The sequence below is a fragment of the Oryzias latipes genome, chromosome 19 (genome assembly GCF_002234675.1).
Source record: "Oryzias latipes chromosome 19, ASM223467v1".
Taxonomy (NCBI): domain Eukaryota; kingdom Metazoa; phylum Chordata; class Actinopteri; order Beloniformes; family Adrianichthyidae; genus Oryzias; species Oryzias latipes.
In genome coordinates this window covers 6350785-6372964 of record NC_019877.2, presented here as the reverse complement: position 1 = coordinate 6372964, position 22180 = coordinate 6350785, and the positions used below count along the sequence as shown (strand labels likewise).

The 22180-nt window shown below is 38.6% G+C and overlaps 1 protein-coding gene across 3 annotated transcripts in view; it reads left to right on the top strand.

The window, feature by feature from the left end:
• LOC101164350 (protocadherin-15) overlaps positions 1–22180 on the top strand; it is a 231738-nt gene that overhangs the window by 166716 nt on the left and 42842 nt on the right. For all 3 annotated transcript variants that reach the window (XM_020711888.2, XM_011487983.3, XM_020711887.2), the window contains exons 27-28: positions 20595–20704; positions 20891–21019. In XM_020711888.2, the coding sequence (XP_020567547.1) occupies positions 20595–20704; positions 20891–21019 (239 nt within the window). The remainder of the gene's footprint in view (positions 1–20594; positions 20705–20890; positions 21020–22180) is intronic.

Sequence of the window (22180 nt, the reverse complement as noted above, 5' to 3'; positions counted from 1 at the left end):
GATGTGTGCTTTTTGTGGTTTATCCTTGTTGAGAAACAACAGTGAACCAATGTGAAGTAATACCTTGGCTAGATTTAGCACTTTTTACATGCGGTATAATGATTTTGTTTGGTTTCAATAGACAGAGTCTGAATTAGTGACATTGATTCTTTCTGTGAAAATGAAGGGAAAGAAGGCTCTGAAATTGAGTTTTGTGCAGATTTTCTCTTTTCATCTTAACATTTGAGGATTTTTGTTTGATCCAATGTCTTTATATTTTACCAAACAGCCCGTTCTGAGTAATTTAATCTAAGTCAATATTTTTCTTAATTCTTAAAACCAATACCCCTGTCTATAAAGCTTTGTGATTGTTGTCAAGACTGTAGGATTCATTTTTGTGCCTGGATAAACTATAAAGCCTTCAAAAATACAAATAAAAATATCATCAGTGTTTTTGTAACCCTTGTGCTATCCTAGGCACATTAACGTTGGGAGTTGGGTCATCTAGACCCACTAGACAGTGCGCTGAACCTTTTTTCTTCAATGATTTGTTATCTTCACTGGTGTCCATGGATTACATGAAATCTTTCCACCTTTATCCACCTTTGTCATGGTAGGGAGAACACGTCAATGTAAGGGTGGGGTCATCTAAGATAGCACAAGGGTTAAATATAATATTTTTTCCAAACATCAATTCTTTCACCCACAGCATAGATCCGTTCACGGATGTCTGTATTCACACCGGCTTCTCTCTTCGAGATTTCTTTTGAAATGAATAATGAAATGAAATGAATGAATGAAAGTATTTAAATTCTAATGAAGTCTCCTAGTTCGAAACCAAACACACTAAAGGCAATTTCTTTAAAACTTTAAAAGCTAGTTTATTAAATCATGAATGAGATTTATTACACAAATAAAAAAAAGATTTCAGTGTCAGATATGTCTTAATAATTAATTCAAATTCTGTTAGTAATGCCTTATAGTACTTTGTTAAAGATAAATATGTTACTGTAATACATTAATTCACAGCATTGATTGGCATGCATTTAAAGAAACATCCATTTTTGTTGATTTTTGGGAAGGAGAATCTTTCTGCCTCTTCTGGATCTGGACCAGAGAAAAAGCTGAAAACTGTCTGACAATGGCTTGGCTCACAGATAAGGCATTGGGTTCATTTTATGGCCTCAGTGGATTTCTGAAGAAGCACAGAAGGAGGTCTTGTTCTTTGGAGGGATCTGGTTGCCAACCCAGATGTATCAGTGAGACAAAACCCCTCTTGGCTGCCATCAAAGTGACTGAAATGCTGAAATATGCAGTTTGTGTTAAAGCATTTATAAAAACCTTGAAAAATACATATGCAAACATTACCTTTGATAACTGAATCCATTGGAAGCTCATTCAACATAATGACAAAAAGGAAATCTTTCATTTGTTGCCAGGAACAAACAGAATAACTTCCTTCAGTTTGTTCCTGGCAGCTCTTCACATAACGTGCACTTTTGTGAAATGATGTGTTTTACTGCCTTAGTACTGGAGCTAAAGATTAAAGTTTTATGTTTGGAAGCAAATTACTTTACAAAATACTGATCTCAGGTTTAAAGAACAAACATTAGCATATTTGTAAGATTGTCTTCTTTTTTTAATCCCTTGAGATCTGCATTTACTTCCAGCTATGACAAAAAAAATCACTTATGTTTTGCTTTTAAACAGATGCTAAATTAAGGTCATTCTGAAGCTGAGGTGGTTTAATTTGAATTTTAATTTGAGGCTCCAAGGTTTTTAAGTCTCTTTATATCCTTTGTTTTTTAGAGAATTATGTTTTTGACCTAAAACTAATTTATTATTATTACTAGGAAGCTGGTCATTTTGCCCCACCTCACAAAAGCCAGAAAACTATGCAGTAGATTTAGGTGAGTTTCATTTATCAATATGTTTTTCAATGGAAATTTGTGAAAGACCAATTCCAATGAAAACTGTGTTTTTGGTGTTTTTAACATGTTTTTGTAGCATTTTTCACATGATGTAGTATATATATATATATATGTAATATTTAAAGAAAATTAAGCTCAAAATTGCATTTCTGAGTATTCAATGCGGTTTGAAAAAGAGCTGGGGGGGCCCAGGCTCCTTGCTTCGCCCCATTCTGACACATCGTCTTTTTTTTCCTTGTCAGAGATGCCATCTTGCTTAAAACTGTACGGCTGGATAGCTCTGATTATGTTCACCATTTTTGTTGCAATGTAAGGTTGGGCGTGTGAGGGGCTGTATGGTAACTAAAGAGGGTAATGGGAAGTGGGGCGGGGTTGCTTTGCACCAATGGTCCCGTCCACAACTGAGAGGCAAATTTCTGTCACCGCCGCTGTTTTTATGATTTTTTTTTATGAATTTTTACCTTTTTATGTCTGTTGTGTTTGTATTAATGAGTAAAGCAAAATAAAAGAACCTCGTCAAGTCTATCGTTTTCCACAAAGATGCTTCAGGAGTTTATATCCCAATAATTTCTTTTTTGAAACGAAGACAGTAATTGAACTCATTAGGATGGCAATTTATTCTTGGAGGGTTCTTACCAGCAGAACATCTGATGTCAAATAAATATATCTGTAAAGCGTGAGCACTTAATTGTCAACAGCGAGATAAATAAAGGGAAAACGACTACTGTGATCTCAAGATAATGACATAATTGTTTGGTTATCTTGGGATAACAATTTAAAAAAAGTATTTTCAACAGAGCCGCTCTCAGCTGCTGTGCTTCTACGTGCTTTAAAGCATCTGTCTGATTTCCAGCCTCTAAACTTCTGCATATGTAGCCTCCAGCCCTCTGTGTTCTTCTGTTTGTGGAGTTTCTGTCACACACTATATATTTCCCATCTTTTGCAGACTCATATGCTAGCCTCCTGCTGCTCACAGCCTTTGAATTGGAGCCCTGTTCAGAAATATCCTATTACTAATTGGGTTGTGCTGAGTTCATATATATATCTATATATCTATATAAATATATACGTTTGTATATATGTATGTATGTATATATGTATGTATGTATGTATGTATTGTGACATTGACCCAGAGTCGTCGGCAGCGTCTGTGCGTTTCACCCACGGAAACACCCAAACTTTTACAAATATGGATGTACATATTGTGTTCTGCCAGCACAGACTCATCCATGAAGTGGCTGTTCCGCATTTATCTACGTCACCATGTGAGAACCAGTTGTTTTTGTGGTTTGGGAGGGGCTGGTGCTCAGAGAGCAGGTATTAGCCCTTGTGCTATCCTAGGCACTTCAACGTTGGGAGTTGGGTCGTCTAGACCCACTAGACAGTGCTCTGAACCTTTTTTCTTCAATGATTTGTGATCTTCATTGGTGTCCATGATTACATGAAATCTTTCCACCTTTATCCACCTTTATCATGGTAGGAATAACACGTCAAAGTAAGGGTGGGGTCATCTAAGATAGCACAAGGGTTAAGAGGAATACTCTAAATATGTGAATGGACCACAGTACCGCTTTTGGGTTGATTTGTGAGGAAAGAAAATAAGAGGCATAAAACCCTTGAAAGCTAAAAAAAAAACAAAAAAAATGGATTTTGCATAATATAGACCCTTTAAAATATTTTTATTCTGCTTTAACGTGGGGAAAAATATTAATTTCCATTTTTAACCGTAAAGACCCCAGTAGTTTTTTTTTTACTGAGCTTTTAACTTTAATTTTAAAATTGGGGGCTCGGTGGGTCAAAGTCTGTTTTATCATTATTTTTAATCTAATCACCCTTTGACTCTGTAACTGCGCTTAATTTTTATTTTTTTATCATTATTATTATTATTTTTTTTGTATTTCGATGCCACAATGTCGGGGGAAAAAAACTGTAACATGACTGTAGTAAATCAAGCAGTCAGATAACAGATTTGTTTGAAGCTGACCAGTTTACTCATCTCAGTAACATTGCTAGACAAAGGGATAATTATTTAAACCCACATTAGCATTAAACCCTTTAAACACCCTGAGAGCTTGAGTTCCACTGGTTTCTCATGATTAAAAGCTGATTGTTTCTCACATTTTGTCATAACATTTATTTTTTCTAACTTGGATGGAGCAAAATGAAAAACAACGATTTCAGAGTTTATATTAAACATTTTCCATCATTTAATAGGGCTTTAATCTAAGGGTCTGCAACCTTTAACTCAAAAAAGAAAAAAATTTAGGCCAGTTTCTTACTGACCAAAACCCAACCAGAGCAGCAAACTCCCGCTTCAGCATTTAAAAACATAAAAATGCTTACAATTTTTTAAAGATAATTTAGCCTTTAATTCATAAAAATGTAACTTTTAAATATTAACAATAAGCCAGATGCCCATACTTGAAGCACTGGAAACTGCCAAACAAAGGCTCCTAGCCTTGAGCAGCCGCCTAAAGAGGTACACAAGAGACGATGAAGCTACAGATAAACAGGCTGTTTGCAACTCAACCTGTGAAAGTGTACGCTCAGTGGCAGGGTCAAACCAGCCGAGCAGACCCACCAAGGCTAGAAACTGAACAGTACTGGAAAATTATATGGGACAAAGAGACAGTACATAAGAGCAAAGCCTAATGGCTGGTCTAAGGCATAATTAAAAGAACATAACAACCTCCCTGACCAGAATTCAGTAACCACCACAGTGGCAGACATCTATGAAAGAGTCTCAGGTATGAAGAACTGGACAGCACCGGGCCCTGACATGTTACGTGCACACCGGCTAAAGAAGCTCACTGGCAGCACACATGAACCAGCATCTAAGAGATGGGACTCACCCCGAATTGCTAACGGAAGGGCGAATGATCCTGATCCAGAAGGATCCTTCAAAGGGTGCAGTCCCATCCAATTACCGGCCAATAACCTGTCTGTCCACAACATGGAAGCTCATGTCAGGCATCATTGCAACCAAGATAAATAGGCACATGAATCAATACATGAGCAACACACAGAAGGGCATTGGTAGAGACTCCAGAGGAGCCAAACACCAACTCCTGGTTGACAGACAGTCTGGATTGTTTACAAGAAAGCCTATGACTCAATGCCACACACTGAATGCTTGGAGCTGTACAACATCAACAAGACTCTAAGAGCCTTCATAGGAAATTCAATGAAGCTGTGGAAAACCACGCTTGAAGCCAATGGCAAGCCACTTACACAAGTGTCCATCAAATGCGGGATATACCAAGGTGATGCTCTGTCCCCACTGCTGTTCTGCATAGGTCTGAACCCTCTCAGCCAAATAATCAACAAGACTGGCTATGGATACCGACTCAGAAATGGGGCCAACATCAGTCACCTCCTCTACATGGTTGACTTCAAGCTATATGCTAAGAGCGAGCGTGACATTGACTCCCTGATCCACACCAACGGGATCTTCAGTACTGACATTGGGATGTCATTCTGGCTCGAGAAATGCAGTCGGATGGTGATAAAGAGAGGCAAGGTAGTCCACACAGGAGGGGTTTCACTCTCAGAAGGAACAATAGCAGACATTGAGGACAGTTACAAGTAACTTGGAATCCCACAGGCAAATGAAAACCTGGAACAGGCAACAAGGAAAGCTGCTACAGCCAAATGCCTCCAACAAGTAAGGCAAGTCCTGAGAAGCCAGCTCATTGGCAAGAACAAGACCCGGGCAATAAACAGCTACGCACTGCTAGTTATCAGATACCCTGCAGGAATAATAAGATGGCCAAAGGAAGAGATACAGACCACGGATGTTAAGAGACGAAAGCTCCTCACCATGCATGGAGGGTTCCATCCCAAATCCAGCACCCTGAGACTGTATGCTAGCCGCAAGGAGGGAGGCCGAGGATTAGTGCGCGTAGAAGCTACTATCCAGGATTAAGAGAGCAGAGGATGCGGTGCTAGAGGACAGATCTTCATGGGAGAGCAAGCCCCTACATGGGATTTACACCGGACCAAAACTAAAGTGGCTGATATCAAGAAGTCCTACCAGATTCCTACCTGATTGTACAATTTCTTCATTTCTTACAGGAGTCAACAAAACGATAAAATCCTTACAACATGCCTGTGTCTCACCTACATCACCTTTACTTACCTTTAGATTTTTTTTATGTGCTCACAATGACCTATCGCTAGTAGCATGCCTGTAGAAAAAGATGTGTATGAACATTTTGGTTCCGGCTCTAGGAGTGCTCTATGAGCTTAAAATTTCATGCGGGCCACCTGTATATCTTGTACAGGTTTGCCCATCGTTTGCCTGCAGAATCCAAGCATTGCGACTGAGGCATTAATAAAAAACATCTGATTTTATGTTAAATGATTCACAGTTTGCTTTACCCAACCTTAACCATGAAGTTCTCAGCAGTTGTAACCCTTGTGCTATCCTCTTTAACATTGGGAGTTGGGTCATCTAGACCCACAAGACAGTGCTCTGAACCTTTTTTCTTCAATGATTTGTGATCTTCATTGGTGTCCATGATTACATGAAATCTCTCCACCTTTATCCACCTTTGTCATGGTAGGGATGACCCCTCAAAGTAAGGGTGGGGTCATCTAAGATAGCACAAGGGTTAAATAATAGTTTTCTTAAAACAGCTTTAAAGTGACAAACGAGGAGACGTTACAGGGTTGCTCAACATTTTCTGATGCTGACTCTGCTTCTGCTGCAGTTGTCTGCCTGTGCATGAACAGGCAGCATATGCTCAAAGTGCTTTTGGCAGTGTTTTGACTCAGGGAAGAAAAAATGCCTCCCAACTACCATGCCGATATTTCTAAGATCAGTAGCTGGGAGACGGTGGAGGAAGGAGAGGCAGAGACGGATGATGAGGTTAGAGAAAGGAAGATGCTCAGAGAGGGTAGTGGGATAAATAAGTTAAGGGAAGAAAGTTAAAAAGAAGATGTAAGACGACAAGGAAATGCAGTTATTTTATTTTTTAAGGGCAGGAGGAGAGAGGAGTGGCGGGGCTGTCAGGATCCACTATTTTAAAAGCACATTGAAGCTGACAGGCAGATAAGCAGACACAGACACTCATAAACCGAAAAACATGCTGGGTAAGAGATCCTGAAAGCAGCAGGTGAGTTGACAAGTTGGCAGATTGAAACAGGCTGATGAGCAACTAAGAACACAGTAGCGCTGATGGTTCAAAAACGTCAACTGGGTGAGATTAGCATCCAAGCGTTCGCTTTGATTGTATTGTTAGCACGTCGTCTGCACCTTCAGTCTCTCCGTTCTTATTCTCGCCACTGTGCTGCTGGGAATTACTCCCTTTTATGTCAGCTACCACAATCCCAATCAAAAAACATGAAAAATACCCAACTACCAGCAGAATAACACTGGAGGGGGGAGAGGGGTTGCTCTCCCTTTCTTCCAGATCAAACAGTTTGCTTACGTCTGAAATATAATAAACCTCCAAATGAGCGCTTCAAAGCCAGAAAAATGGAATGGCAAGAATGCAAAAACATTTTCTGCAGGTTTTCTGTGACCTTACAGCAGTTCCAGAGAGAGTGATGGCATTGGCACAAACAGACCCAGTCTTCTTCATCTCCCTCTTTTTGAAAAAGGTATTGGTTGAGCAGGGTCCAGCTCTCTGTGGCAGATCCACCGAGATTTTTGATGCTCAGATTACCAAACCAACAGATGAAAGCAAAGTAAATGCACCCGCATCCACGCTGCAGCCACAAATTTAAAGTGTTTCGCTCAACTCAACGACCCGCTGTCACAGAAATGGTTTTTCTGTCAACGTCTCCGTTCCGGCATGAACTTCTTGTGGTCAGTGGTTTCTGAAATGTAGCTGGAGTGCAGCAAACATAAGAAAAAAAATAGATTGATATCGAGTCTGCACCATGCGGAACCTTAATTCATCAAACAGTTATTTCGTCTCACACCAGTGCACAACAAATCCTGCCATCTTTCAAAACATCACTTGTATTTTGGTAAACTCCAATTAAATCGGTTAATTCAAAAGGGGCCCAAGTCCAAGAGGTTTGTTTTTCCAGGAAATTATTTTAATTGCATAGCTTAAAGGGAGGCTACACCAAATGATTAATATTTTACCCAGATTTAGTACCAGTTCATAGCTTACAAATGCTATAATATGAAACACCTCACTTTTATAACTTCACAGGACTAGCAAACTAAAGTCTCTGGACTTGGGCCCTTCTTGAATTAACCCTTGTGCTATCTTAGATGACCCCACCCTTACATTGACGTGTTCTCCCTACCATGACAAAGGTGGATAAAGGTGGAAAGATTTCATGTAATCCATGGACACCAGTGAAGATCACAAATCATTGGAGAAAAAGGGTTCAGAGCACTGTCTAGTGGGTGTAGATGACCCAACTCCCAATGTTTAAGTGCCTAAGATAGCACAAGGGTTACACAAGGGCGCTGCCATATTGGATAACTACTGCTGCCATCTATTGGATAAAGCAAAACCCATGCAAGAGAGGCCCATGTCCAGGAATTTTGCACTTAATGCATTTGAAATGTCAACCATAGTCAATACATCACAACGGACTTGGGACTTTTTTTTGCACATAATCAGATAGTTTTTCCCTTGAAGACCATAGAACATACAATATCTTTATTTTGAAAAATTGTGGACTTGAACCAACCGATTCAATTGTGGATTGTAGTAAAATAAAAGATTTAGAATGATGAAAATTATTCAATTTCATCTAAAAAATATTTACCATTGCAAGAATATTTGCTCTGTGTTCATTCAAACAGGTCCAGGATTCACACTGAGTTGTTAGGAATATGAACAACCATCCATCCGTCATCCCTTTTTAAGGCACAGGTTTGCTGGAGCCCGAAATTAATCAAGCATGCTACCATTATAGAATGGTTCAAAATTTACAGTTGGTCTAGATGTAACCCTTGTGCTATCCTAGGCACTTTAACATTGGGAGTTGGGTCATCTAGACCCACTAGACAGTGCGCTGAACCTTTTTTCTTCAATGATTTGTGATCTTCACTGGTGTCCATGAAATCCTCTTCACGGCAAGGCAAGGCAAGGCAAATTTATTTGTATAGCACAATTCGTACACAAAGTAATTCAAGGTGCTTCACAAAACAGAAAAATGCATTAAAATCACAATACATCATAGAAATATTCAACGTAAAATGTACTTTAAAAGAAAAGAAAAGAAAAAAATAATTGAAAATTGATTTAAAAATAAAGGAAGGAAAGGAAAGAAAAGTGCAGATAGGACCTTTCAGTCATATACACGGCTAAACAGAAATGTTTTAAGTCTAGATTTGAACATGAACACAGAAGAGGCCTGTCTTACGACTTCAGGGAGGCTGTTCCAGATTTTAGCTTCAGAATATTGAAACGCTGATTCCCCTTGTTTAGTTCTGATTCTGGGAATCAACAGGAGGCCGGCCCCTGTGGTCCTCAGAGTACGAGATGGTTCTTCACCTTTATCCACCTTTGTCATGATAGGAATAACACGTCAATGTAAGGGTGGGGTCATCTAAGATAGCACAAGGGTTAAGTTACCGTTTAAAAAGAAAAATCATACTGGTTTTCTTTTTTGTGAGGTTACATTAAATACCATTTTAATAAACAGAATGGAAAACAGCTACTTGACAATTTGAACATCCCGTACAGCCTTTGCTTGGAAAGTATAATTGATAACTTTTATTGCGACTTTTGACTTGCAACTTTTTTGTGCCGCAGCTATTACAAACACTTTTTTTTTTTACATTTGCTTGTGTTTTGTCAAGAAAAAAAGTTAACCTTGGCTCCAAAAAAACAAAGGTTGAAAAACAAATGAATCTGCAAGTTTTTGAAGGAAAATGTGAATTTAAACCCGAGCATATTGACCTGAGAGGAAGATGCATAATTGAATTAACAGTCAATGCGGTTGAAAAAAAGTCAATTACAACAGCAAAACCTGCATTGTGAACACTTCATTATTTCTCCTGTATGAATGTAATTCTTCAGAGTTTCTCAGGTCGCATGGGATTAACAACAATGTTCCTGCTCATTACCCTCAAACACAGAGGAGCTGATTATGTTAGAAGTGAGTTCAGAGAGAAAGGACGGCTAAGAAGGAGAAGGCAGCTTGTGGACAAAGAGGAGACCGGCATACGAAAAGTCCATGAGATAAAATAACTTTCCTGGTTCTTTTCATGTCTCCTCTAACTAGCTCTAAATCTGCTTTTTCTTATCGTTATCATAGTCGAACATTTCAAAACATTATCTTTATATTTTTTTTAAGAGGTGTCGCTGCTAATGAGAAGCATTCTGGAGAAAAATAATGAACAAAACAACCTCAGAAAGAAGGAAAAATTATTGTGTTTGGATTTCTTTATGAGAAAGCGTTCTTCTGCATGAATAACTTTAAAATATGTCATTTTTTAAAGCACGTTTCATGGGCCTTTTTTAATTAAAAACACCTAATACTTTAAATGAAACAATTCATTTTCACTTATTTAATCTGATTATTTGATTTAATGGACAGCTTTGCTTTTATTATGGTCCTAAAACAGAAAATTTAGTTTATACGCTTTTTTTGTTGTACATTTGAGTCAAAATGTGTAGATCCTTTGTGCATTAATTCTTTTAAATGCATATAAAACGTGTATTTGTACTAAAAATATATTCATACTATTCTGTATTCCGTGTTGCAAAAGTGAAAATAAGAAATAATACAACATTTTACACAAATCCGTTTTGATTCCTTTTGGATTTTAAGTATATGCCGATATCAAGTCCTGATCCGACAATTTTCAAACACATTTAAAAGTCACCAAATTTAATAAACAAACCTTTTTATTAACCTTTTTTTTCCATTTAGCAATTAAACAGTAAACTTGGCTTGAACAATAAGTAACAACTATCAACCAGGGAAAACTAGTTAACTGATAACTAGTTAAAATAGGTGATAATAATGTGAGAATGTTTGGTGACTGTACATTTTTGATCAGATGTGATTTATATCTCTGTCAAAAAAAATTACATTTTAATTATTACTATTTAATTTTTTTCTCCTAAATCATTTTTTAAGACACTTTGTAGACGGTCCCTTGCAGCTGTTGCCTTAACCATCAAGCATCAAGTCTGAAACGACGTCATTGTGCCAGATTTCACATGAGCGGATCGGGAAATCAATGGTTGAATTTGAACGCCATTAAAAGTGTTAAACTGAACATATATAGAGGCTGCTATTTGAAAAAAAAAATTAGCAGAAGTAGTTAAAAAAAGGGAAATAAGGAGACGTGACATGACTCAGCAGGTGCGCCTGCTAGAAGCTTGTTAGTTGTAAAAAGAAAAGATTTTCTGTGGACAAAGCTGAGAAGAAGCTGCAAATCATAGAAATCATTCATTTTGCCTTCCCTGTCCATCATCTTCCCTCTATTTGCTCTTCTAACACCTCTCTTCCGTGGTCATCCCGGCATCTCTCCATCTGTTCACTTATGTTTTATGCATTGGCTCTTAAGCATTGCTCAACTCGAGTTCAGACAGTTTGAAGGCTAATGACCTATTCCGCTCTCGGAGGACGAAAATGAGAGTCTTCTAAAGCAAAGGGTGAGAGCGGCGCTGTGCATGAAACACACCACTTTTTTTCCCCTGACAGAACAGAGAAGAGAGGGGCCAGTGTGAGAGATTGAGACCTCATGGCGGTCGAATTATGTGGCGCGTGTGAACCCATTAGAGCAAAGGAAACAAACTTGGTTGTTTGGAAAGCTGCAACATGGCTGCAGAACCCCATCCGTTAAAGACGGAAATCCAACCGAAGGATCATGGGAGGAACGTTGGCACAGGAAGGACGTGATTGCAAAATCTTGGCCTAATAAGTCATGGTACGCCCCAGTCTAAGGGATTGTAAGAGAATGTTACACAATTGGAAGAAGAAAAAAGTTCAACCCCTCAAGCGCCCAAAACATTTACATGCTCACACAAAAAAACACTTGGAAGGTAAGTGGGGATTTTTTTAACAAAAATAGGCTAACTTTATAAGGTCTGATGCCTATATAAATCATTAACTATAAATGAAAACTGAACTGAGTGACTCCTCCCCTTTTGTGCTCCAAATAGGAAGTTCCCGCTGGTTCCAAGATACAGAAAAATAAACAGCTGTCACTCAGTCATATTTGTCCAAATAGATATTCTTGCTCTGCTAGCTTTTGTTTTTAACATGCTCCTGCTAATCCAAAGTTCATCTGTAGTGCAAGTTATTCAATGTTTAAACCGGCCAATCAGATGGCTAAATAAAAGTAGGTGGTGCCCCCGTGTCGTACATTTGCAGCGGTTGATTGACAGATTCCATGTATCCCGCTTTCAAATGATCGGGGTGTGGACTTCCAACAAGCTCACTCCTGATTGGTGAGAGTGGTTGCTATGGAAATGTTGACTCAGACCGACTCTGAGCAATCACAGCTTACTGACGTCGTCTGGCTCGATGATGGTGGTATCCGTATGTGTAATTGGAGCTTGGAAGCAAGTCATTTTCTATAGGAGACTCACTTGGTCCAGTTCTCATATACAGTTATTAATATAAACAGAAAAGAAAAATTCAGCTCTGTTGCTAACAGCTGGTTGGGGGCTTCAACAGAAGATTCTCAGGATTTGAATGATGCCTTCATGGCCTCTGGGCATGAAGGAAGATAAAACAAAGATGGCAGAAAAAAAGTAGAAGACCTCCCACTCTGACAGAAAAGAAAAACCAGAAAATTCAACCCAAAAACAAACTAGAAGGAGCTGCATTTCCAGAAGAAAATGCAGGGTTGAATGCTGTACTGCTGAATGAAAGCTGAATTAGCTGAAGAAATGGCTGAACTGTACTGGAAGAACCATGAAAAGTTAAAGGTGCAAAAGTCCTAGCAGGAATAAGCTGAAAAAGTTGAACATTGTTATAGTAGAATGGCTAAAATAGGTCAAAGTTTGTAGAAGGAGTTAAGCATTAAAGCTGAAATTGTTGAAAAAATGGCTGAATTGTTGAAAATGTGAAGATGTTGCTAATATGGCTAAAAGTGCTAGCACTAAAATCAGCATCATCAACTGACTAAAAAAACCACATTGTTTGAGAGTATCATATTGGTAAAAGCTACATGTTCTAAGTTGATAAAAAAAAATCCACTTTTTTCAAAATGGCGGCTTTTCTATTAATTTTATCTCCATAGCAACGATTTTATGTTTGAGTCGCCTGGGGATGACGAACAAATCGACGTCAGTTTCAGACAAATTGGAAAAAGTTAACCCTTGGATGTCCTTAGCAACGAAGTTTGTTTGCTAGCCACGCCCACATTCCTTATATGTCCAGATCCATTGAATTTCAATATGTTCAGTTCCAGCCATGGATTAAGTTTTTTGCAATATTTGCTTCAGATTTTGTCAAAAAATGGCTTTCAAACAGTAGGTAGTGTTGCCATCCCATAATAATTGCAAAATTTATGTTGAAATCCAAAGCCTTGTGAACATTTAAATGTTTGAACTGTGTCTCTAGCTGAATGTTGAAGTTACAATGGTTAGAAGAAACAAAGGTTTTCAAGGATTATCCTTGTATTTAAATGGAGCATAACTCCTGGAAAGTCCTGGAGTATCCTGGAATATCTTAAAAGGTTCAAGGATTTGAAGGACCAAAAGTTATGGCAGAGAGGATTAAGCTGAAAGATCTGAACATTGTAATAGTAAAATGGTTAAAATAGCTAAAAACTGAAGTTTTAAATCGCCTCACATTTAGGCTGAAAATGGCCGCCAAACCATAGTTGGCGTTGCCATCCCATAATAATTTCAAAATTTATATTAAAGTCCAAAGTCCTGTGAGCAGTTTAATGTTTGAACGGTGTTTCTAGCCAAAGGCATGTTGAAGTTATTATGGTTGAAAGAAACAAGGGTTTCAAGGATTCTCTATGTATTTTAATGGAGCAGAAATCTTGAAAAACCCTGGAAAATCCTGGAATATCTTGAAAAGTTGAAGGATTTGAAGGGCCAAAGTTCATAGCTTAAATAAAGTGAAATAGTTAAAGATTTTAATAATTTTATGGTTGAAAAATTTGAAGTGTCCGAACAGGGTGTCGAACCGGGCGCCTCATGCGCCATAACTTCCCCATGCATTTTAATAGGGCAAAAAAATCCCGGAAAACCTGGAATATCTTAAAAAGTTGAAGGAATTGAAAAACCAAAAGTCATAGCATTAATAAGCTGAAAGAGCTGAACATTTTAAAAGTTGAATGGTTAAAATAGGTTAAAAATTGTAGAAGGAGTTAAGTGCCGAAAAACGGCGGAAGATAGCATAAGAGGAAAACAAAGGGTTGAATGCTATACAGCATTTAACCAAATATAGCCTCAGCCGTAACCATAAGAAAAAAAAAGAAACAAACCTGAAAAATGTATACAACTTTTTTGTATTATTTGGTAAATATATGTTTGACCAAAGATCTTTGATGACTTAACACAAATGTGAACTGAAGTATTCCCATTTTTATACAATAGAAGGCCACTGCAGAACTTTATCCGTTAATCGTTGTCCTGCTTAAAGTAGTGGAAATTCTACTCTTTAACTCCAATACTGAGTTTGTGAAGTGTAACATTTCTCAGGCCAATAACCGAATCTACTGTAGGGTGATCGAATTGATTTGTTCGTGTACCACTGAGTGTGTTACAGCTACAGTGTTACTTTCTAGAATGTGATCACAAAAAATAAATCTTTAATAGCTCAATAAACAGAGTTTAGTTGCTGGAGTTTAACAGAATATGGTACGATGCCTCTAATAGACCTGATTGTGAACCAAGCATCAACTGTTATTTTGAAATGTGTGTTATGCAACGTATACAACGCTTTATAGCATCAGGTGTTCACTCTGGACTGTCGCTACCCGATACTAGCGCTTGTACTTACAGTTGGAAGAGTCTTGATGTGAAATGTTGAAGCGGTGCAAATCTTGCTCCAGGCTTCTTCTTACACAGCTTACTTCCTATAGATGAAAGACTCACAGAATTCTGGCCGGGCACAAACTGCACATTCAATTCTCCTCCGTGATCAATTTTTAAACAGTTGGTATTTCCCTGAATTTTGAAAAGGACGCCGTCCATACGTCGCCAAAGCGGAGTCCGTGACTGATCAAGTTCAACGGGTTTAACTTTTAATGCGGATTCAATAGCCGTGTGTTTTGTACTGAAAATATTTTAATGTCTTAAAAACTTGCATCGCTGCTCGTGAACTCGAGGGTTTTGAACCCTGAAGCCTAAATTCCGTGCACCGGTGGAAACGGTTACTTGAACGCACGTAGCCGAGCCCAATGAAATCTTAGCCTTGTTGTCGTTGATCACACCTAATTATCATGAGAAGCTGCTAAAGCTCAACTCCATTCTTCAACTGTTATGGTTCTGGAGTCTTCAGCACCTGAAAATAAAAAGATTTCTTCGTTTGACAACAGGTTTTGGAGGGAGTCTTCATTGGTGGAGCTCTGTGCAGCAGACTGCACTCAGTTCCATCAGAACAAACAAGATGCCTTTCTGAGTGTCTCATTAGTGCTCTCCTCCTCAGCAGTGAGACTATTTCTTGGTTTAAATTCAACCCTTTCCTGTCTTAACTAGTAAGAGGATGGCTGGGGGCGGAGGGTGGGAATCCACTCTGGATAGCAATCTAGTAGTGGGTGAGCAAATACAACAACGTCCCACGAGCTCTCCCCAGCAGAGAGAACTGCAAAGACGTGAGGCATTAGCACCAAAGAAGACAATTTGCAGTTTATTCATTCATCAGAAATCGGGTGGAGTAAAAGGGGTTAAGTGGGGGTGCAAAAGATGGGACAGAGTGATTGTGGGTGGGGAGAAATGTTTTGTGTGTTGGTTGAAGAGTCTCTGTGTCCTCAACTAATTTTGTCTGACGCTTTTTGTTTTTAGTATTTGTATATTTTGGTGCTGCTTCCCACGAAAGGTGCTTTTTAAATAAAGTTTGATTTGATTTGGTGGAAGGGTTATGTGTTTTTCACAAAAACAACTGAGAGTCTAAAGCTAAAAAGTAGGAAAAAAATGAAAACATTAAGATTTATCATTCTGAATTTGTTATTTTTAAATTAGGAAGCATCAATACATAAACTGTATATACTAAATATTTTTTCAAAAAGCTCCTTCAAATTAATGTTTTCCCGTTGCACTGCGTTCACATTTAGACCACAGAACCTGTTAGGTCTTTATATTCTCTGGTGAAGCAGGTGTTGCAGGATTGATTGACTGGAAGTTAAGGTCTACATTCTGAATACTCTCCTGCGTTTCCTGTTGCTCCCCAACACCATCATTTATCATGTTCTCATGACTTGATACCCTTGGCCAGTTGGTTGCCTGAGCTGTAATGTTTAGCCAGCTGTGACAGTTGGCCTAATGGCTGGACTGGGTTTACTTAATGGAGCGAATCCTGCTGGAAATTTGAGGGTTGCCAGACTTTGAGAAAATTAATCAGCATTGTAGCACTGAAAACTACACTCACAGAGAAACAGGTGGAGAAAAACAACCTCCAATAGCGCCTGGAAGGCAGCTTGTTCCAAACTAACTTGATTAGAGGCTTTTACAGGCTTTAGTGTAACAGAAGTCACATCTAGGGTGGAATGAAGGTACTGGTGACTTAAATTTGAGCCCCACCACGATCCCTGACATCCGTCTCCATTTGTCCCAAACGAATAGGAAGTCAGGATAAGCTAAAAGAATAATTTTGTTGCGTTATTGTTATTAAAGATTTGTTACAATGTGTTTTTAATTGAACTTGGTTTTCCTCCTCTCTCACATCCTTGCTTTGATCAAGGGGATCCTGGTGAATCATTCACTGTGAATATAAGTGGGGTGGGGTCCCCAAAATGTAGTTTTCCTACTGAAGAATACAGCCAGATTTCCATTTTGCTACTTATTCCTTCATTATTTTATGTTTCAATATGTTTTGTGCATGGGGGTCAGGGGCAGGGGGTTGTGGGCATTGTGTGTTTTACATGTTTTTGTAAATTATTTTGAAAATCACTTTATGTAACAGATAAAGAGTGCTTTATTTGATTTGATTTGATTTAATTTGATAAAATACAATACGATTTTATTTTATTTGTTAAAGTTAAAAGAAAACAATGATAACTTATTGGGAGTTGTCTGTGGTCAGTACTTTAACATTTATATTTTTGCTAAGCTGTTTTAAATAAACAAATTTACACTTACATCCTCAAACTGTAAACCACACCACAGATCAGTTTAATAAAACTGGATTATTTCATAAATGTGCACAAAAACCAAACTGTAACACAATTGATGTTTTTTAGATCATTTGTAACAGGTAAATATATTTTTTGTGCATAAATTCAAATGATTTAAGTCATTATCCGATCTTATATCATAACAAATGGAGACTGTCTCATTAGTTAACCCTCATACAGACATCAGTAAACATTACATGAACTCATCCTGTGGATTAGATCTTTTTCTGGAAATTAGGAAGACATTTTTATCTCATCTTAGAAATCTAAGACTGCTTTAACCCTTGTGCTATCCTAGGCACTTTAACATTGGGAGTTGGGTCATCTAGACCCACTAGAACAGGGGTCGGGAACCTTTCTGGCCGAGAGAGCCATAAACGCCACATATTTTTAATTGTAATTTTGAAAGAGCCATACAATAATGTAGCGTCCCTTTCCCACACAGAGGCACGGAGACTTAACCTCTCTTAAGGTTCTTTATTCTGGTTACTGCAGACCGCAACAGACGCCGAACAATTAATTCAGCAACTCCTGAATCTCTCCCGCCGAGACGAGAGCGCTTCTCCCAACTTTATACTCCTCCCTCCCGCTCCAGCCCTCCCATTTCCCTTATTCGGCCCATAGCTGAACCCCATTGGTCCAAATTACCTAACAATAGGCTGACCGACAGAACTGAGGGCCAATCAGATCTCTGCTTGATGCGTTCAATGAACTCCAGAACTTTTAACGCGGCCCAACAGCCAAGTTAAACTCAGTCGGCGACAATATGTTTAAAACTAAAAATACAAATTAATGTGTGCATTTGATGCAATTTCAACACTTTTAAAGTACAATAAGTCTGTGGATTCTGTTTAATAACATTGTTATGCTGTTGCTGATAAATTATGAGTATTTCTCGTGGTAGTTTTGCTGATTGTCTAGTCTGGTTGATACGTGGTGAGTTTCTGCTTCATGCAGGCGTTGAGAATTTAAACGGGATCTTAGGTCTGCATGTTCTTTAGATGTGAGACAGACATGGAACCAAACACACACTCACACGCTGCAGTGAGTGACGGGAAGCGGGTTTACGTTTTTACCATCCCTGCGCGATTCACCTGCTGCCGCCCCCCCCCCCCCCCTCTTCCTCACACATCCCGTCCCCGCATCTGCGCGCTCTTCCTCAGAGACGGGAGCGCGCCGTTTTAGGCACGGCAATTCACAGGTTTCCGGGTGGTACAAACTCTGTGAAATAATAGATAATGGTAAACTGAAAGTTTTCTCTACAAGCCCCACTACTACTGCGCGCCTCTGGCATCGCATCACGCCCGAGAAGGACTGGTCTAATAAAAAAAAAATATATAATTAAAGATTTGTCTGCGAGCCACATGTGACCATCAAAAGAGCCATTTATGGCTCCCGAGCCATAGGTTCCCGACCCCTGCACTAGACAGTGCGCTGAACCTTTTTTCTTCAATGATTTGTGATCTTCTCTGGTGTCCATGGATTACATGAAATCTTTCCACCTTTATGGGGTTGGGTCATCTAAGATAGCACAAGGGTTACGATTTATCCAGGTACACAATCCTTGTTGCGGACTGCAATTCATTCATCTTCTTCTGTTTTATCCCTTTCGGGGTCACTGGGCTGCTGGAGCCTATCTTGTGGGCGAAAGCATTTGGGGCACCCTGGACAGGTCGCCAGTCTGTCGCCAAGACTGCAATTCGTTTTTAAAAATGGTAGAATTATTGTTCTGAATAAAAAGAAAAGATTCTCATATAAGTAAAACAAAAAAAACATGTTCCCTTTTAATTAGAATTTGTGTGTCCAGTTTGTATCTGTTAGTGCATGTTTATCTAACCACATGGGTGTTTCATTTTTTTGCTCTTAAAGAAAATGTGCAAATAGGAACAAACCTCAGATAATATTTGATTTGCATTTTTCCTGCAAAGCTCAGCAAAGTCTTTTTTTCCAGCAAGAAACTCATTTCACACTTAAAAGTTTAGCTGGGCTGATTGGAGAGAACATAGATAAATAAATCTTGCATTAAACATTTATACTTTGATATCCATTTTTTCTTCTTTTTTTAAAACAGATATCGTACGTTTGCTTTGTTAAAAAAAAAGTTTTCATGTGAAATTTTCTAAAAAAAATTTAAAGTCATAGGGGATTAGGTTGTATTGGTGTTAAACACGGAAAATGGGACGAGTGTTTTCAGACAAAGAACATTTTATACAAGTAGACCTTTGAAAATATGCTTTGCAGTTTTTCATTGAAGATGTTCCATATTTAAATATTACAATGGAGTTTTAGGGCCAGTTTACAAACATTTTTTTTTTCTTAATTACGACTTTAAAGTCGTACATTTACGAGAAAAAAGTAAGAACTGTTAAATTACGAGAATAAAAGCCGTAAATAAAGCTTCACAAAATGCTCCACGTGTTTTATCTTCAAGCAAGGCTCCGGACTTGAAATCCCATAATTTTACTGTTTTTCCTTTTTTTTTTTTTTGGGTCGCCCCAAACTTTATAAGGCTTTTTTCTAAATATATTGATTTAAAACACTTACAGACTTAAAGACAATGAAAATATCAGCCACAGAATGCCCTTAACCCTCCCGGGTCAAGAGGACCTGGCTGCACACATGAACGGCCAGAACCAGAAGTCCTCAACTAGAACCGGAAGTACCCCGTCTGAAAAAATCTTTATTTTAGATAGCGACCCTAACAATTATAGGTTTTCACGTTTTCATTTATAATTAAAGTCTTTTTTTTTTTTTTACAATTCTGGTTAGGGTTAGGGGTCAGGGTAAATGGTATTTTATCAGGAACCATCTTATTTGTAGCCTGGTCCTTCGCCTCTGGGTGGCTGTTTCAGTGAACCCTAATAACTAAATGAAGCCTTGCCATAAATTTTAGATTTAAATACATTTTACATTTTTTAAATGGGTGTAATGTGTTCTCGGCCCCTGGTCCTCGTCAGACTACCCATGGACGGAGAAACCTCACAGCCAGTTTCTGCATGAGGACATTTTTAGTAATTATTTTCTGATATCAAACTTAGTTTCTTGCAGTTTGTTGCTCTCTTTTAGTTTGGTAAGCTTAGAATTGGATATACTGTGAAAAACGTTTTCCCGGTTGCAGTAGCAAAGACACAAAAACTTGAAACTCACGATCGGATGTTCTAAAGACAAAAAAAGAGTATCTATACAGAATTTGAATTTTATTTTTTTTATTTTTTTGCATAAATATTTATCAGAAAACTTCCACTCCTCCCTCTCAGACCACATCAAGGCTGACACCCAGCCCTGTTTTCAGCCTTCAGAGTAAAGAGAAACAATTTGGAAGACTTTCACAGACTGAATTCACACATGTTGAAGCTGCCAGAACTCAGATGCCCTCAGAGAGGAACCGGGCCCACGGTCCACACATGCATATTCAGCTTTTTTTAATGCCTAATGTTGATGCACTGATCCATTTCCAGGTTTCCACCAGTGAGTGAGGAGGCTGCCGTTGGAACCCTGGTGGGGGCGATTAAGGCTGCAGCTGTCAATCAAACTATCGTATATTCCATCGTCGACGGCAACCAGGGAAGTGAGTCTTCTTCCGGGTTTCTTGTGTTTTTACTTTTGCTGTTAGTCTGCTAAAAATACCTCTGACAGCAGCAAAACAAAACTTTATGGTTTTTACACTTGCACACTAAACTAATTATCCCATCTTTGTGAAGAAACTTTATTGACTTTTTCCTGCTGTTTTTCTTCTCTCCTCGGCTGTCAATAGATATCTTCACATTGAACAAAACCTCCGGAGAGATTTCAACAGCCAAGGCTCTGGACTATGAAACCAAATCAACTTACATCCTGAAGGTGGAGGCTGACTCCTCTTTCAACCTCAGAGCCCCCTCAAAGAGTAAGCATCTTCGTCATCCTCTCCCTCCGCCTGGATTCACATACACCAGAAAACTGCATTATCTGCATCACCATTTGCATAAAACACCCTGCATGTCTCTCATTGTTTTGCTGAAAAGATCTTTTTTAAATGAATTGACTCTTATGAAGATTATTTAAGGCCACAAAATAATAAAATTAATGTTCTTCCTGATGTCTTTAAAACAAAGACCAGGTTAAAGCCAAACTGCCAAAATGATTTTGTTTTGATTTTACATAGAAAATTCAAGCTGAAGACTGAATGATATATGGTATTAATTGAGGTAATTGCGGTCTCCTTGAACTAGCATCTTTGGCTACATTCACACCACCATTGACAAGGTACGTTCAAGTAACAACTGTCACTGAAAAGTTTTGTGATCGCGTGTTGGTTGCAACGACAACAAGAGCTGCACCAGTTAAAATAGATCCCAACTTCAATTTTATGTGAAGTTGGGATCCAGGTCTGGGTCCGCATGATCATGTGATCAAGTGAGCGTCTGGGTTCGGATCCAGACCGCGGTCCGCTAGTTAGTGACCGGTTGTGTGCTTCATTCATTTTCTGATCTGGGAATGGAAAGAAGGAAAAAGTATTGATAACTAATTTAACTATGCAGGACGTTTAGCAGAGGAGGCTGAGCTGGCAATCCAAAATGGAACAAGAAAATGACCAAATAAAATGTTTTCACATAATGAGTTTTGTGGGGTTTTTTATTACACTTTGAATATACTGTATATAGACAATCTTTATTGATATTCATAGTTGAGGTCTTCTCTGTACACTAATACGCTGTTTGAGCGCTGGTCAGTTTGAGTGTTCCAGCCGTCAGCTTCAGACCACGACCTTTGCAGAAGGTCAGGGCATATCGTGTACACAGAGCTGTGGATGGATTTTCTAATTTTATGTAAATTTGAACATGTTTCCTCCCTCTCCAACCACCAAAGGATCAGGTCAGGGCGTTTAATGGTACAGGTGAACCACTCTTCAAAAATACAGTCTCTCTTGTCAATTTGGCTTTATTTTGTTCTACTGCCTCTGAAAAGTTAATTAGAAGATAATGAATTAGGAGTTCAACAGTTATTGACAAGCCCCTTTACTTTCATTTCCAGTCTGCAAACTTTTTTAGTGCTGAATTACTATTGA